The sequence below is a fragment of the Pleurodeles waltl genome, chromosome 5 (genome assembly GCF_031143425.1).
Source record: "Pleurodeles waltl isolate 20211129_DDA chromosome 5, aPleWal1.hap1.20221129, whole genome shotgun sequence".
Classification (NCBI taxonomy): domain Eukaryota; kingdom Metazoa; phylum Chordata; class Amphibia; order Caudata; family Salamandridae; genus Pleurodeles; species Pleurodeles waltl.
Window position 1 is genome coordinate 1193494117 of NC_090444.1, and position 17343 is coordinate 1193511459.

General features: G+C 43.1%; 1 protein-coding gene across 6 annotated transcripts in view; it reads left to right on the top strand.

Annotated features, from left to right (window-relative positions):
• SOBP (sine oculis binding protein homolog) overlaps positions 1–17343 on the top strand; it is a 368137-nt gene that overhangs the window by 319405 nt on the left and 31389 nt on the right. For all 6 annotated transcript variants that reach the window (XM_069235440.1, XM_069235441.1, XM_069235442.1 and 3 more), the window contains one exon: positions 4327–6260. In XM_069235440.1, the coding sequence (XP_069091541.1) occupies positions 4327–6258 (1932 nt within the window). In that variant the 3' untranslated portion in view covers positions 6259–6260. The remainder of the gene's footprint in view (positions 1–4326; positions 6261–17343) is intronic.

Genomic DNA, 17343 nt, shown 5'->3' on the forward strand with positions numbered 1-17343 from the left:
ACATGCGTTTTTTTCTGTTTATCCGCTGTATCCTGCTTCCAGTAAAAACTTTGTATAAAGTGAATAACTTACTAAGTAGAGCTTTTTAGCGCACAGAACTGAGTTTGTCAAGTCAAAATATGTTTCTTTTCCTTTTTAAGGTTGAGCGCAAAGCGCTCCGTCCCCTGTAGTAATTTCTCTTTGGGCTTCCAACCACACCCATTTCACATCAGAAACTTTCATTGGTTCGTGGGCTTGCCTTTTAAAATCCGCTTCCTTTCATTTGTGATCGGCATGCATACGTCATGCCTTTTCCGGTGTTTAGCCCACCTACACAGCACCAGTAAACTACTAAAAACATACGAGGCTCGATGTTTTCAGCATGGTTTCCGGACTACTTTATCTGTTTATTTTCCATGCAGCGCGATCGCGCTAAGGTTTACATAGCGCGATTGCTCTCGGTTTTTCAGTTTATAATTTCAGCATGATCGCGCTGCATTTTACATAGTGCGATCGCACTGCGTTTTGTTTTTTCTTTTAATTTGTGTGGCAAGAAAAGTCTGGTTAGGAGTTTACAACGCTAATAGCTCTAACTCGAGCAAATGCGAGACCCGTTGCATTGAAAATGCTTGTTCATTTAGTAGTGCTTCACAAATATTTACTACACCCGCCTCCATCTCCAAGCTTTACAAAGTGGGAAGCTGGCATGATTTTTTAAAATAAAACAGCTAAAATGGGACACATATGGCAGAGGCGTGCTATCACAGTGCGACACAGCCTGAAGGATACAGTGAGCCAGCCATGTCTTACTAGTTCTGACAAACCCACATATATCCCTTCTCATGACAGAAGATCAGAGCATGAAAGGGGCAGACAGTCCTGAGTGAAGCAGAGACACCAGTTGCTGCAGGTGGTGGGCCTGCTGGATTTCCTGCAGGAAATACAGGGGTGATACAAAACTATGTTGGTAAAGTTCATAATTCGCATATTTTGTATTGCTTCGTCGGGTTCTCCTCATACGATAATAAACCAAGAGCAAGTGTGGATTATAAATGTCTCTATAACTAAAGAACATGTTTGCTCTTATCTTTTATTCTGCTTGTTTATGAATCAGAAAAATGTTTATTGAAAACGGGACTTCATGACAACTGGCATGCGTGGTAGAGTACTGTAATAATTTATAGCTTTATCACTTGTTGAAATCTGTAATTGACAGAGGTGATTTAACTTCTGTGAAATATTGAATAAAAATTCATAGGGGAGACAACATTTCTGTGAAACAATAATTGTGAAAGCACTGCTGAAAAGACATTATAATTGTGATCCTAAACCTAAGAAATCTCTGATTGTCACAATCTGTGGTTAACTACAATACAATAATACTGCCCGAATTCACATCTTGTGCACCTGTCTGTTGTAATTGCGGGCACTGAGGGCAGTTACCCTGCTGCCAGTACTCGTTGAGCAACGATGTCAGCTAGGAACATGGGGCACTGGGCAAGGGAATGATCTGCACCAGAGCTGTTGGATTACAACCACTGCTTTGTGTAGTCATTGGGCACAGACTATGGCTAGTGGTCATATCCACTAAACCCAACATAACTAATGATGCAAATTTCAACCTGTCAAAATGTGGCATATGTTGTCAGTGTCTAAAATAGAGTCTAATATGATGTGAGATTCCACTGCCTACCAAGCTCTCAAGCGCCTGGATACTCTGTTTGGTGAATTAGTGTGCTATATAAATCAACATAACACAACATCACTGCTTCTTTCTAGCCCTCCCACAGTCAGTATACTGGATCTTGGCCTGGTTGGAATCCATAAACACAGCGGCTGGGCTACCCCATTTTCACTCCACTGGTCCTTGCTGTAGCTAACAACATGTGGTCTTTGGTGTTTGGATCAGGTTTCGGAAAGAACTCTAGTCTCCCTGCGGGATTGCAGAGCGCCACCTAGTAATCAGTTTAGGTTGCACATTTAATAATGCACTGTGCTTGCCAAGTATGCATACATTTTTTGGTGCCACAGTATCAAAAAATGCCGATCTTGAGACCACTGACTAATCATAGAGGCGACCTCTTGTCTCTGATTAAGTGGAGTACAACCTCAGTGTCGTCTTAGGCATTTTTGAGGCCTTGGGCAAGAAGTATTTTGGGGCCGCTTGTTGGTCAAAACTTTGAATTTTATCATCTACTTTTGGGCTACTGGTTATCTGCATGATGCCAAACAAATTTCCAGAAACTGGTTTCACATACAGTTGAAATATGTCTTTCCACGGATCTCAAAATTCCTTAAGATGGCTGCGGGCAAGAGATAATAGAGGTGCAGGCTGGGGAGAGAAGGGGGTGATGTTTAGATATATAAATAGACAGAAGCAAGTTAGAGAGACAATTATAACCTTCCCAGGAAGCCCCTTGGTATGTGGGGGCACTTGGCAATTGCCCACTTTCCCTCCGCTTTAAAACATCTCTGTTCGACTTCAGTGTTTGAAAAAATATCCCAGTTTTTTTATTTAAAAAACCGTCACCTACACGCACCTCTTCCTACAACACGCCCTTTGTCACTTCACCCCACAGAGTGCGCGCTTAGAGTCTGTCTTTCATTTCTTTCCCTGGTACCTGAATTAGACTGCACTTTATTGCCTGGAGTACGGCACAAAGAAAGAGTGGCAGAAATACTCGCTGCGAGGTATTTATTTGCAGCCAGAATTCTCTGCTTCACAGCCATGGCACGATCCCCGTCATTAGTTCTTGCTGAAAATGCCATATGAGAGAGCGCCTTTTGTGCAAACACGAGGCCTATCTGAAATGTAAATCGCGCCCTCGCCATCTGCGCAAGCTGCTGGTGTTGCGAAATTAATGTGCTAATGAAATCACAATAATTTCTCTGAAGTGGTGAATGCTGCAGCCGAGAAGGACTCGTTTGAACTTTGGTGTCTCGTGAAATATAATTAGTGGGATTTTTTGTGCGCACTTCATTAGCTTGGCAGCTCCGTTTAACACAAAAAAGAATCAATGCCCGTGCCAGCGAGGCGACAGTAGTAACAGAGCGGGAGCGCCACAGACGAAACGAACATCGATCCGGAGAAGCCAACAAAAATAAAATGGTGTCGAGGTGTCACCTTCTGCCTTAAAACTAAAAAGCACGCAGAAAAAGTTAGAATGTGAGTGCAAGGAAAGGGAAGTGTGCGATTATAATTTTGTTTTTAGAACAGCACAATTTTACGCTATAATATTTGCGAAAAATAAATTGAATTTTGATCGCCCTGCAAGGATTCATTCATTCTATTTTCTTGTCTGCTGGTTTATTGTTCGCTCCATCTTTCTATTTCCTTTCTTGAGTTGTCTGTTCTTTTTAAGCACCCAGTTACAGTAGGACAGTTTAGTGTCACCTACCTACTGCATTCTGCACGTCACTGTCTCTCTATGTAGATGACTGTCTTAACTCCCCTCTCTGTTTCTTTGTCTGCATCCGACCATGTTTGCCTTCTTTCCTGTCAGTCCTTGTTGCTGCTGTTTTACCTTCGTTATCTATCTATCTATCTATCTATCTATCTATCTATCTATCTATCTATCTATCTATCTATCTATCAATCTGTCTATCTAGCTATCAGTCTGCCTGCTTGCAGGCCGTCCTCGTTGCCTGTATACTAACTAACTAACTATCTATCTATCTATCTATCTATCTATCTATCTATCTATCTATCTATCTATCTATCTATCTATCGATCTATCTATCGATCTGTCTATCTAGCTATCAGTCTGCCTGCTTGCAGGCCGTCCTCGTTGCCTGTATACTAACTAACTAACTATCTATCTATCTATCTATCTATCTATCTATCTATCTATCTATCTATCTATCTATCTATCAATCTGTCTATCTAGCTATCAGTCTGCCTGCTTGCAGGCCGTCCTCGTTGCCTGTGTATATACCTGCCTCTTTACACCTCTAGTTCGCCATTTCCATGTTTGGCTGGCTGTTACAGTCAGCCGACCTCGCCGCTTGTCTGCATATCTATCGCTGTATCCATCCCCATCTATCCAGTTCTCTATCAATGTTTCCATCTATCTCCCCGCCTGTCGGCATGCCTGTCGTCCTATCTAATGTTTTCGTATGATTGCCTGCCTTCTTCCGCTTCTGTTAATACTCATGATCCATCTAGCTACCTTTCTATTATCTCTCTTTCTCTGGAAATTTGTGTTCCATACTTTAATTTCGTACAACAGAAAAATCATGCTGTTATATAACTAATGAGAAGCTTTAAATGTATTCTGCCTTTTGATGTAAGGAACTGCTTTAATGATTGCTTGTCCCGCTCATTCTGTTTTTGTTGCTGTGTTATAGGTGTGTGACTGGTGCAAGCACATAAGACACACAAAAGAATATCTGGACTTTGGCGATGGTGAGCGACGGCTTCAGTTCTGTAGTGCAAAGTGTCTCAATCAATACAAAATGGACATTTTCTACAAAGAGGCACAAGCCAACCTTCCAGCTGCACTCTGTGGCCCGGTCCATCCTCCAGTGGAAAATAAAGCAGAAGGCACCGGGCTGCAGCTGCTCACGCCAGACTCTTGGAACATACCGCTGGCAGATGCTCGGCGGAAGGTTCCGTCCCCGCTGTCTGCAGCTGGCCAGAACTATGGCCCAGGATTATCAATGTCTACCAACGCCTCGCCGTCCGACACTGCCAACAGTTCTGTTACAAAAATCCCCACACCAGTCCCCAAGTCCATTCCCATTAATGACAGTCCAAATGTTCCACCACCTGCCAGCATTGTGCCTCCCATGGGTGTCCCTCCTCGAAGTCCACCCATGGTGATGACAAATCGAGGGCCAGTTCCGCTACCGTTTTTCATGGAACAACAAATAATGCAACAAATCCGACCACCGTTTATGCGTGGGCCCCATTGCTCTAATCCCAATAGCCCTTTACCCAACTCGATGATTCCTGGGATTGGTCCGCCACCGGGTGGGCCCAGAGGTATGGGGCCTGCCTCCAGCCCTATGCACCGGTCAATGCTGTCACCTCATATTCATCCGCCAACAACTCCTACCATGCCTGGGAACCACCCGGGATTGCTTCAGCATCCTCCGGGTCCTCCTTTACATAGTCTTCCCTTCCCTCCAATAGGCATGATGCCAAACGGCCCGATGCATATGCCACAGATGATGAACTTCGGATTGGCGTCTCTTGCCCCACTGGTGCCACCCCCAACCCTTTTAGTGCCATATCCTGTCATTGTTCCCCTCCCTGTACCAATCCCTATTCCCATTCCAATACCTCACCTTTTTGATTCCAAACCCCCCAATGGTTTCTCCAGCAACGGTGACAGCATCATTCCAAGCACATCCAGCGATACAGCTGGGCCAAAGCCATCTCATAATTCTGTGCCCCTCAGAGATTCAAAGCAAGAGTCTTTGAAGCCTTCTGAGTCTCCAGCCAGCTGCCCTGGACCCTCAACAGACCCTCCACCAACACTTCGAGAAGAAAGCAAAAGCGAAGTTGTTGATTTAACAACCAGACCATGCACACCAATGAACAGAACTTTAATCATCCCTAGCATAATGCAGGCTCCGCAGGAAGGTGTAATAGACCTTACTATGAGTCACAGGTCTCGGTCACATAATGTTATCCATCGGGCTGGGCACGCTCAGGTTAAAATTGAATGTGAACCAAGCAGTGTTGTAAATTTGGCTTTTAACAGCACAGAAAAAAGAAACTGTAGTGATTGCAGGGACAATTGCAGCCCACCAGAAACAACAACATTACCTTGTAGCGAGCCAGGCAATTGTGTTCCTGTCTCACTTGTCTGCAGCACTAAAAGTCTTGAAACCAGCTCAGCAGTTTGCAACGTGATAGTGAACGGCATGAAGAGCACAGAGAGTTCTAAGAACTCAGAACAGTCCTACGAGCAAAACAATCCTCAATTGCAAGAGGAACCAGTGGTCAGTGAGCTGGAATCAGTAAAAGAAAATACCTGTACAACAAACTGCCACCTTGAGGTGGATGCCAGCAAGACGACTAATGGGGAGGAATCTCTAATTGATGGAGACTTACAAGACCCCAACCTTAACAACCCTGCAGATGAGGACCATGCGTATGCTTTGCGGATGTTACCCAAGACGGGCTGCGTGATCCAGCCTGTGCCAAAACCAGTAGAAAAGACTGCTATCACGCCGTGCATAGTCCCCACGCCAATTCTGAGTCCAGGGCCAGAGGAGTTGGATCCCCCGTTGAAAAGACGGTGCCTCAGAATCAGAAATCAGAATAAGTAAAGGTTTGTGCAAATACTGCTACTATATCTGTCAGTCAAGTATTTGCCTGTGTACGATTGTCACACATGTGAAATCTTGTTGATTACTCACAATAGATTAACTTTCTGTATACACCAAAAGCATGTACATTGTTTAGATTATATATTTCATGTTTATCAAGATGTTTTAAATTGTTTCTTTATGTTCTATGGCATGTGTAGCTGCAGATACACATGCTTTGCATAAGTTTGCCATCTAGTGTTGGGCTTGGAGTGTTATAAGTTGTTTTTCTTCAAAGAAGCTTTTTCGAGTCACGCGATCGAGTGACTCCTCCTCTCCGTGATAGTGGCATGGACATCAAGTCATTTGTTAGATTGTTTTCTTTCCGCCATCGGGTCCGGACATGTTTCCTCTCGATCTGGTGAAGCTTGATTCAGTAATTCAAAACTTAGGGGCATATTTATACTCTGCGCCGGATTTGCATAATTTTTTTTACGCAAATCAGGTGCAAACCTAACTAAATTTTTATACTTTGGTGCTAGACCCGTCTAGCGTCAAAGTTATGGAGTTAGTGTCATATTTTGCTTGCGGAAAACTGCCTTGCGTCAATGAGATGCAAGGTAGGCGTTCCCGGGCAAGAAATGACTCTTTAAGGCCTTTGCGCCTTATTTATCCTCCCGTGCAAAAATGACGCACGGGAGGAGGAGGGCCTTAAATAATGGCACTAAGCCTGTTTAGCGCCATTATTTAACGCCTGGGTCACAGCAGGAGTTAGGGGACCTGTGGGCCCATTCCTATGGTCAGAGACCACAGAAGCAGTCCACATGTGTCCTTCCCTGCACCCAGGGACACCCCCACCCACACCTGGAGACACCTAAGGATGGGGGGACCCATCCAAGGTAAGTCCAGGTAAGTTTCTATTTTTCTTTTTCTAAGTGCCATGGGGGGGCGGTAACTTGGGCCCCCCTACATGGCACTGTGCCCAATGGCCATTGGGCTGGGGGGCATGACTCCTGTCTTTGCTAAGACAAGAGTCATGTCCATGGGGTTTGTGCTTCCAAAAATGACGCTAGTCAGGTTAGAGTCAATATTTTTGACGCTAACCTGACTAGCGCCATTCTTTGACGCACAACCTCCAGTCTCCCCTACGCCTCCCTTACCCGGTTAGCATAATTTATTTTGACGCTAACCGGGCCTTACCGCCGGCTAGCGCCATTCCTTAAATATGATGCCTGGCAGGCATCTAGGAATGGTGGTAGCCGGCGGTAAACTTTTTGACGCAAACCTGCGCTAGCACAGGTTTGCGTCAAAAAGTATAAATCAGGGACTTATTCTACTCTTTCTGTAATATTGTCGGTATTGTTTTCGATCGTGTTTCCATGTATACTCGATCCGATTTAGACCATCAGGGTCGGTTTTCTCGTCCTTACAAGGCCTTCGCCCTTCAAGGGCCTACTTGTGAGTCTGATGGAATGAACTCCGTTACGATTCTGTCCTCGTGTCACGCTAAATTTCCATATACCTATCAGCATTCTGTGTGTAGTCTTTCTCTATCTCCAGATAATCAAGAAAACAATTGCGATGCTGTAGATCTTTTTGATCTAAGAAGACTCTTCGGGACTTTAGAACTCATCGACTTGAGATGGCGTTGAAATCAACAGACGACCCACAGGGCATCTTCGGTGAAGAACATGCCCAAGAAGAAGTTCAGCAAGGGGCAGTCTTTTCCGTCCAAGACTCCGACTCCGAAGAACATTCACATGATGACAGCCACTACATGCCTGCAGCGCAGTACGTGAGTACAACTGCCCCATCACACACACAAAAATGACTAAAAAGACTCCAGCACTGGTCGTCAATCCTCCACTGCCTTCAGGCCAGGGTCGGATTAAAAAAGAAAGTCTGGATGACCAACCTTCAGGTTCAGCAATGAGATTTAAGACTAAGGTGCATTCGGCTTCAACTAAACAGACTCCTACACCAATCTCGGAGTTGAGCCAAAAATCCAAAAGCACGTCTTCGGAGCCAAAAAGATAGCACCATCTTCGGAGGCGAAAAGGATTACACCATCTTCGGAGCCGGCACTTTCGGTTCGACCAAAACATAACATTTCGGAGTTGAAAGCCATGGGTAATAAAGAAACTACTTCTACCCAGGAGTCCATAGAGATTCAACCTATTTTAGAGGTGATGGATGCCAAACAAAGAAAGATACTTATTCAGAAGGACACAGGAAGAATAATTGTCTACCCTCCAAGGTCCTTTAAAAGGAAATTGACTTTTAGAGACACTTCAAAAGATGCACCTCCATCAAAGAAGGTCTTCAAGCACAAACAACAAGGAGAGACTTCAAACAGCCTTCCCCACCACATTCTCCTGTTCATCCTTCCACACCACCTCCACCACCAACACCCACAGATGAGGTACAAATATCGCCACATACAACCTCAATTTCACCACATGAGATCATTTTAGTGATGATCAACAGGACCCAGACCCATGGGAACATATGACTCTGATCCCATGTTACCAATGACCCTCAGTTATATCCTAACAGACCTTCACCACCAGAAGACACTATGGCATATAATCAAGCAGTGGCTAGAGCTGCAGCATACCATAATGTGCAAATGCACACTGACCACATAGAGCAGGGTTTTCTGTTTGATACACTGGCAGCAACACATAAGCAATGTGAATCTCTTCCTGTGCTCCCAGGCATGCTCAGACAAGCTTCTGATATCTTTCAAGAGCCTGTTAGAGTGGACCAAAAATATAAATCAGCACCCTCAGACCCTGTGTTTATAAGAGTTCAACTACCTCCTGATTCAATTGTAGCTGGTGCAGCGAGGAAAAGGGCTAACAATCAGTCTACAGGAGATGCCCCTCCTCCTGATAAGGAAAGCAGGAAAATAGATGCAGTTCGGAAAATGGTGGCCTCACATGCTGCAAATCACTGGAGGATAGCAAATTCACAAGTTCTTTTGGCTAGATATAATAGAGCGCACAATGGGACAAAATGGAAGAGCTGTTACCATACCTCCCTCCAGAACACCAAAAAAGGGGATAGCAAATAGTTAATAAAGGGCAGGCAATATCTAACAATGCTAATAGATCTGCTATGGATGCAGCTGATACAGCAGCTAGACCAGTTAACACCAGTGTGCTTATTAGAAGACATGCCTGATTAAGATGTTAAGGTTCCAAACCTGAGATACAGCAGGCAGTTTTAAACATGCCCTTTGATAAGCAGCAATTATTTGGCCCTGAGGTGGACACAATAATATATAAAATTAAAAAAGATTTGGAAACAGCTAAGGCCATGAGGGCTGTATATCACACCCACCAGGAGTAATTTGCGTAGACCACAATTTAAAGGGGATTTCAAACCATCGGCTACGGAAACAGGAACCACCCATCAAAAACAATCATCACAATTTTACACTGAAGGCTCATATAGAGGATCCAATAGTAGAGGAAGAGGTAAACCCTCCACATCCAGAGGTTCTTCATAATCAAACAAATAGTGACTTTCTCACCATCCCCACAGAGCACACATCTCCTGTGGGGGGAAGACTAGTAAATTTCTATCCACAATGGCACAACATCACTACAGATCAGTGGGTTCTGTCAATTATCCAACATGGTTACTGTCTAGAACTCATTTCCACTCCACCAAACATTCCACCTTATTCATACAAACAAACTCAGGAGCATCTCATTCTATTAAAACAAGAAGTACAATCACTTCTACTCAAGAATGCAATAGAGGTGGTACATTTAGCTCAACAAGGGAAAGGAGAATATTCTCCATACTTCCTTATACCAAAAAAGATGGTACTCTCAGACCAAACCTGGATCTCAGACCTCTCAATCAGTACATCCTCTCAGAGCATTTTCACATGGTCACTCTTCAGGATGTCATTCCCCTACTACAGAAACAGGACTACACAACAGCATTAGATTTAAAAGATGCTTATTTCCTTATTCCCATACATCCAGCACATCGCAAATATCTAAGATTTGTGATAGCGGGCAAGCATTACCAGTTCAAAGTGCTACCCTTTGGAGTAACAGCCGCACCAACAGTATTCACCAAATGCCTTGCAGTGGTTGCAGCATGTTTCAGAAGGAAAAATATAAATGTCTTTCCCTATCTGGACGACTGGCTCATAAAAGCCGTCACCATTCAAACCTGTCAACAGCATACACAATACACAATCAATACCCTACACAGTTTAGGGTTCACAGTCAATTATCAAAAATCTCATCTCCAACCAGCGCAAATACAACCGTATCTGAGAGAAATTCTGAACACTCAGTCAGCATTAGCGTACCCAAACCCACAGACAATTCAAGCTTTCCACAATCTCATATCACACCTACAATACAATTAAACTTACACTGTAAGGTTTATCATGAAGTTATTGGAAATTATGATATCGTTCATAGCAATAGTACCCAATGCACGTCTAAATATGAGACCCCTGTAACAGTGTCCCTTGCAATAATGGTTTCAGGCACAGGGTCAACTTCACAATCTAGTGTTGTTGGACCGCCAGACTGACAACTCTCTGCAATGGTGGAATCACACCAACTTATCAAAAGGGCGGCCATTTCAGGACCCTGTGCCACAGACCATAATCACCACAGATGCATCAATGACAGTTTGGGGAGCCCATCTCAACAATCTTACTATACAGAGAGAATGGAACTCAGTCCAGCAAACTTACTGCATAAACCACATGGAATTGTTAGCAGTGTTCCTAGCACTCAGAGCATTTCAACCACAGATCACGCACAAGACAGTGTTACTAAGGACAGACAACATGACAACAATGTATTATCTGCAAAAACATGGGGGGACACACTCATCCCAATTTTCCCTTCTAGCACAGACATTTGGAAATGGGCAATTCACAATTGCATTCAACTACTAGCAGAGTATATCCGAGGGATACACAACCAACTAGCGGACCTCTTAAGCAGGACGCAGCAACACATACACAAATGGGAGATTCACCCACAAGTAATTCAGCAGTACTTTCAAATGTGGGGAACACCAGACATAGACCTGTTCGCAACAAGCGAAAACGCAAAATGCCCATACTTCGCATCCAGGTACTCACACCCTTATTCCAAGGGCAATGCTCTATGGATCAATTGGTCAGGGATATTTGCTTATGCTTTTCCCCCTCTCCCACTAATTCCAATTCTGGTCAACAAAATCTGTCACACCTCCCTCACTATCATACTCATAGCTCCCACGTGGGCACGTCAACACTGGTACACAACACTGTTGGATCTGTCTGTCGTAGCACACCACAAAGGTCCAAACAGACCAGGCCTATTAACTCAAAACAAAGGTCAAATCAGACATCCCAATCCTAGTGAGCTCAACCTTGCGATTTGACTCCTGAGCTCATAGAATTTGGATTCTACAGCTTCCATCAGAATGTATGAACATTCTAAAAGAAGCATGCAAACCTACAACCAGACAGTGCTATGCAGCCAAATGAAAACGTTTTGTATACTACTGTCAACCTAAAAACATTGATCCACTTAAAGCATCAGTACAGGATATTGTTTGTTATTTGCTTTACTTACAGAAAGCAAATCTTGCATATTCATCTTATTAAAATTCATCTAAGAGCAATATCAGCCTACCTCCAAAACAGACAGCATACCTCTCTGTTTAGAATTCCTGTCATAAAAGCTTTTATGGACGGCATTACAAGAATTATTCGACCTAGAGCTTCACCAGCTCCTGCCTGGAATCTTAACATTGTGCTCACAAGGCTTATGGGTCCACCATTTGAACCCATGCATTCTTGCGCTCTTCAATTTCTCTCATGGAAAGTTGTTTTCCTGGTAGCAATTACTTCCTTGAGGAGAGTTAGTGAAATTTGAGCATTCACTTTAGAAGAACCTTTCTTCCAAATTCACAAACACAAAATAGTACTTAGGACAAATCCAAAATTCCTACCCAAAGTGGTTTTACCATTTCACATCAATCAGTCAGTGAAATTGCCAGTCTTCCTTCCACAGCCAGATTCAGATGCTGAAAGAGTTCTCCACACTCTTGATCTCAAAAGAGCTCGCATGTATTAAATAGACAGAACAAAAGATTTTAGAAAATCTAAACAACTTTTTGTGGCTTTTCAACAGCCTCATAAGGGTAATGCTATTTCAAAACAAGGATTGTCCAGATGGATAGTAAAGTGTATTCAAACTTGCTATATTAAAGCTAAAAGGCAGCTATTAGTAACTCCTAAAGCACATTCTACTAGAAGGAAAGGAGCTTTAATGACATTCTTAGGAAATATACCAATGACAGACATATGCAAAGCTGCCTCATGGTCCACACCACACAAATTTACTAAACACTACAGTGCTATCTCGCCAACAAGCAAATGTTGGTCAAGCAGTACTTAAAACACTATTTTAAAACTACTCCAACTCCTACAGGCAAGCCACTGCTTATTTTATGAGGGGACTGCTTTTCAGTCTATGCAAAGCATGTGTATCTGCAGCTACACATGCCATGGAGTGGAAAATGTCACTTACCCAGAGTACATCTGTTTGTGGCATGTAGTGCTGCAGATTCACACGTGCCCTCCCTCCTCCCCGTAAGCATGTAGCCGTTGTGTTATTTTCTTATGTAGATATGTATATACATTGCATGGACATCTTCTTTACTTACTATATATATGTACATATACAATTATTCACTCCTTACTTCACCCTTCTGCGGAAAAACAGTCTAACAAAGGATTTGATGTGGATGCACACTATCACCGATAGGAGGAGTCACTTGATCTCATGACTCGAAAAAGCTTCTTCGAAGAAAAACAACTTGTAACACTCCGAGCCCAACACTAGATGACAAACGTATGCAAAGCATGTGAATCTGCACCACTACATGCCACTGGGATGCTTGAACTACAATATACAGAGAGATATTAAAAAAATTCTGCATGTCTTAATCCCCACTTTGCCTGAACCCATGACCTTCTCCAACTTGCAACTGGTCATGTCCCTACCGCCAAAACTTGTGAGTAAGGGCTATGGGTCTTAACAATACATTTACTTTCAGTGTCATTTATCACCTACAGATTCTGAAGACTTTACCTTGCTAATAATTGAATGGAATGTCCTCACATACCCAATACGCCACATAGGACCCAAGACTGCTGTAGCCCAATGGGATCCACATTAGCAACATGGTACAGGACAGACTGACTATGAACTCGACACCCTAAACTCAAATCACATGTGTACCACAAACAAAGTTAGCGCACTCTCGCCACGAAACAAACACCCTTGCTACAAAGCAACATTCTTTTCAGTGCATGCTATGAAATTCAAATCAGCACTTAGACAACATACACAATCTTATCATAGACAACCTCATTCTCATAGAGACCTGGCTAATAGACCTATCCACCCCAGCCTTTAAACACATTTTACCATATACAACATCATCACACACCCTAAAAGGAGGAGAGACTACAATACTACACAGAAGTGTCCTGTCACAACAAGAACATCCCTCCAACATTGCACCACTTCTGAAAACACATATTCCCTCTCCTACCCCAACATCATCTACAAAGTACTTATACTATCCCACCCTTTTTTCACCATCTTGTTAGAAGGCAATATTTTTACAAGAACTTCTAGTCATGCCATATCCTGAAACTCGAAGTCTTCTCAATACACCCAAGTTATACTACAACATGGGCTAAAAGTGACAAATAAATGAACTTGCCAAAATATGCCAGTCTTATAATCTGGCAGTGAGACCATCGTTTTCACTAACATACTCCCCCCCTGAGTATGACAATAGGAAAATCCATGCCACCCCTACCATGGTGCATTCCAGATTGAATATGGTATTTGACAACATTAAAACTCACGAGCTGAAACCCTTTCACTGGTTGACCTCAACTCACACCGTGCCCCACCTGAGGTCAATGTTTCCATATCATAATGCAGAAGGAAACAGGCCCAAATGAATACTATATTTCACAGAAAACCGAATTAAGCTCAAAAGATGAAGCAGGGTATAAGCAACGACTGGACGGAAATCACCATTGTGACAATCAGAATTGGACTACAAATACGCCAGAACAATACAGTAGCAATCATTTTTTATGCCAAAAAACACTTCTTAAAAAATTCTTGAGACCATTCAAATTAGTTAAAAATAACTTGGAAGCCAAATGCACCACAGTAGCCATTCCCCTGGACCAAAAACATCAAAACTCACTAAGCTGTAGCTTTACAGTGAAAGAAAAAAAATAATCAAGGAGTCACTGTTCTCAAGAGACCAAAACCATCAGAGAGCCTTCTATCCCAGAAACGTTATGTATGTCAAAGTAAATTAAAAAAAATCAATATGCAAGGATATTCTGGCCACAACGTTGACAACCTTATTATCTTGAATGAAAGTATATATTGATATGCTTAGATTGACTTCTGTTAACTCCACATCTACATACCTTCAAGATACATCATTGGCGTAAATATATGTATAGAGAAGTATTGTAAACATATATATATATTTATATATATATACTTATGTTCATGATATTCAAATTGTCAATGACTTGGTCAAAATATTTTTTTTATATTTAAAACTCGAAATGCTAGTACTGTTCCCCAGAAACCGATATCCACAGTCAACTTGACCTTTTCCAGAGCAGAAACCTGAAGAAATTCTTTCCCTACTGAGAATCCCTGAACTGGCAAAAACTCTGTAGATCCCTGCTCTGGCTTACACCCATGCTTTCTATGCCAGCAGATACACTGGTAAGACCATTTGCCTCTTTCATCTCCCTTCGAAGTGGGGAGGTCCTTGCCCCATTGAAACACTTCCTTTTTACCTCTTTACTAAAAACAAAAACAGTCCAATATCTAGAAGCCCATCACAGACCCAATGCGTAGCTGCATGAGTACATTTTGTTTCGAAGGAGTACTCCAGGAATTGTGTGGCTGTTGGAAATTTTTAAGAGTATACATGGCATGATTTATGAGTCCACAAAAAGTAAGAATTTTACTGCAAACGTGAGTACTAAAACTATACAAGTAGATTTCCCATACTTCTAAAGCTCTGGATTTTTAGTTTTTGCACTCTCTACTTAGTGATAGTCCTCGATTTTCTAAAATGACAATTGAGTGCGAGGATTGCATCTGCTTGGTGTAAAAATTATGCTTTTGCATACTTTAACAGCTGACCTGAGCACCCCACTGTGGGAATCTACTCAGAACGTTTCGTCAGCTGGTTCAAGATACGTTTGAGTAAGAATACAGTGCATAACACAATCTTTTAGGCGCACATCTACTTTGACCTCTGTGTAGTTAGTCTCCCAGCATGACTTCAATGCATTTGTGGTAAACCTTGGATAACTATGTAAGCACCTATGCTCCAATTAACCACAGATATGCAAGCAGACACCTTCGGCGCTCTGGTACTCCAAAGGGCATGCCAATAAAAAATGCTCCATCTGAGACTAGGGGGTGAATGGACGAAAAATAGAATCCCAATGACTGTGCTACTAAGTCTCACAGTAAAATATGCAAGCAAATATTATACAACGCAACATCACAAAACAAAATAAAATGATGGACGGAGTGTTGAAACTTTACAAACACTCACCACCAATCACAGATCTAGGTTTAATCCATCGTTATTTTGCTCGCCAAGGCACCCCAGTTTGGACCCAGCCATATGCAAATCAGTTTTGACCCTGTTCCCCATGGGAACAATCCAGCCCAGCCCGAACTGCTAGGCCAGGTTCTCCCTGGACAGGAAACAAGCATCCTGTGACCGGTTTCAGGATATCACCCTTCATCAGCCAGGCTAGCTTGAATCCAGTCGCGCAGCGAGCAAGAGACCCACGTCTGGGCGTACCCCTGCCACTTAGGGCGCACAAAGCAACATCACAAAACAAAATAAAATGATGGACGGAGTGTTGATACTTTTCAAACACTCACCCCCAGTCACAGATCTGGGTTTAATCCATCGTTATTTTGCTCTCCACGTCACCCCAGTTTGGACCCAGCCATATGCAAGTCAGTCTTGACCCTGTTCCCCACGGGAACAGTCCAGCCTGAACTGCTAGGACCTGGCTTAGAAGTTGGGGCTGGACTGTTCCCATGAGGAACAGGGTCAAGGCTGATTTGCATATGGCTGGGTCCAACCTGGGGTGGCATGGTGAGCAAAAGAACGATGGATTAAACCCAGATCTGTGACTGAGGGTGAATGTTTGCATTGTTCAGCACGCTGTCCATCATACGTTTGTGATGCTAAAGTTGCCGTAAGTGGGAAGGTTATGCCCAGACGTGGGTCCCTTGCTCAGTGTGCCACTGGATTTAAGCTAGCCTGGCTGATGAAGGATGATACTCTGAAACCGGTCCCAGGATGCCTGTTTCTGGGCCGGTAGGATATGGCTTAGCAGTTTGGGCTGGACTGTTCCTATGAGGACCAGGGTCATGACTGATTTGCATATGGCTGGGTCAAACCTGGGGTGGCATGGTGAGCCAAAGAATGATGGATTGAACCCAGATCTGTGTCTGGGTGTGAGTGTTTGCATTGTTCAGCACTCCGTTCATCATCCTTTTGTGTTGCTAAATATTATACAACCTCATCAATGAATATGCCAACAGAAACAGCCACTCTAAAACAATCAAGCCCTGTATGAGTTCCCTACTTAACCCTTCTATGCCACACTCCATTGAAAAGTGCAGTGCTGCTAGCAGCCTCTTTAAAGAAAAGTACCATAGATGCAACAGCACATCTACAACACCAAACCTGCTTTTCCTCTGGCATCCACTCCTCACTGCTGCATCCCATAACTCTCATCCTTTCTATCTCTTTCCTTCTAAGACCTGGCAGACATCCTCAACTTTCTCAAAGTCCTTACCTATGAAGATGATGACCTATGGCTATAGAGAGAGAATTTCTCTCACCATCGCCAAATTGTCCCTCATTCAAGGCCGTCCTCGTATAGGGGCTTCTCTAAAGCCCTAAAGACAGGGCCAGTTCCTTTCACTCTTTTGATTTTTTTTTACACTAGATCCATACAATCTTGCCAATTACAGG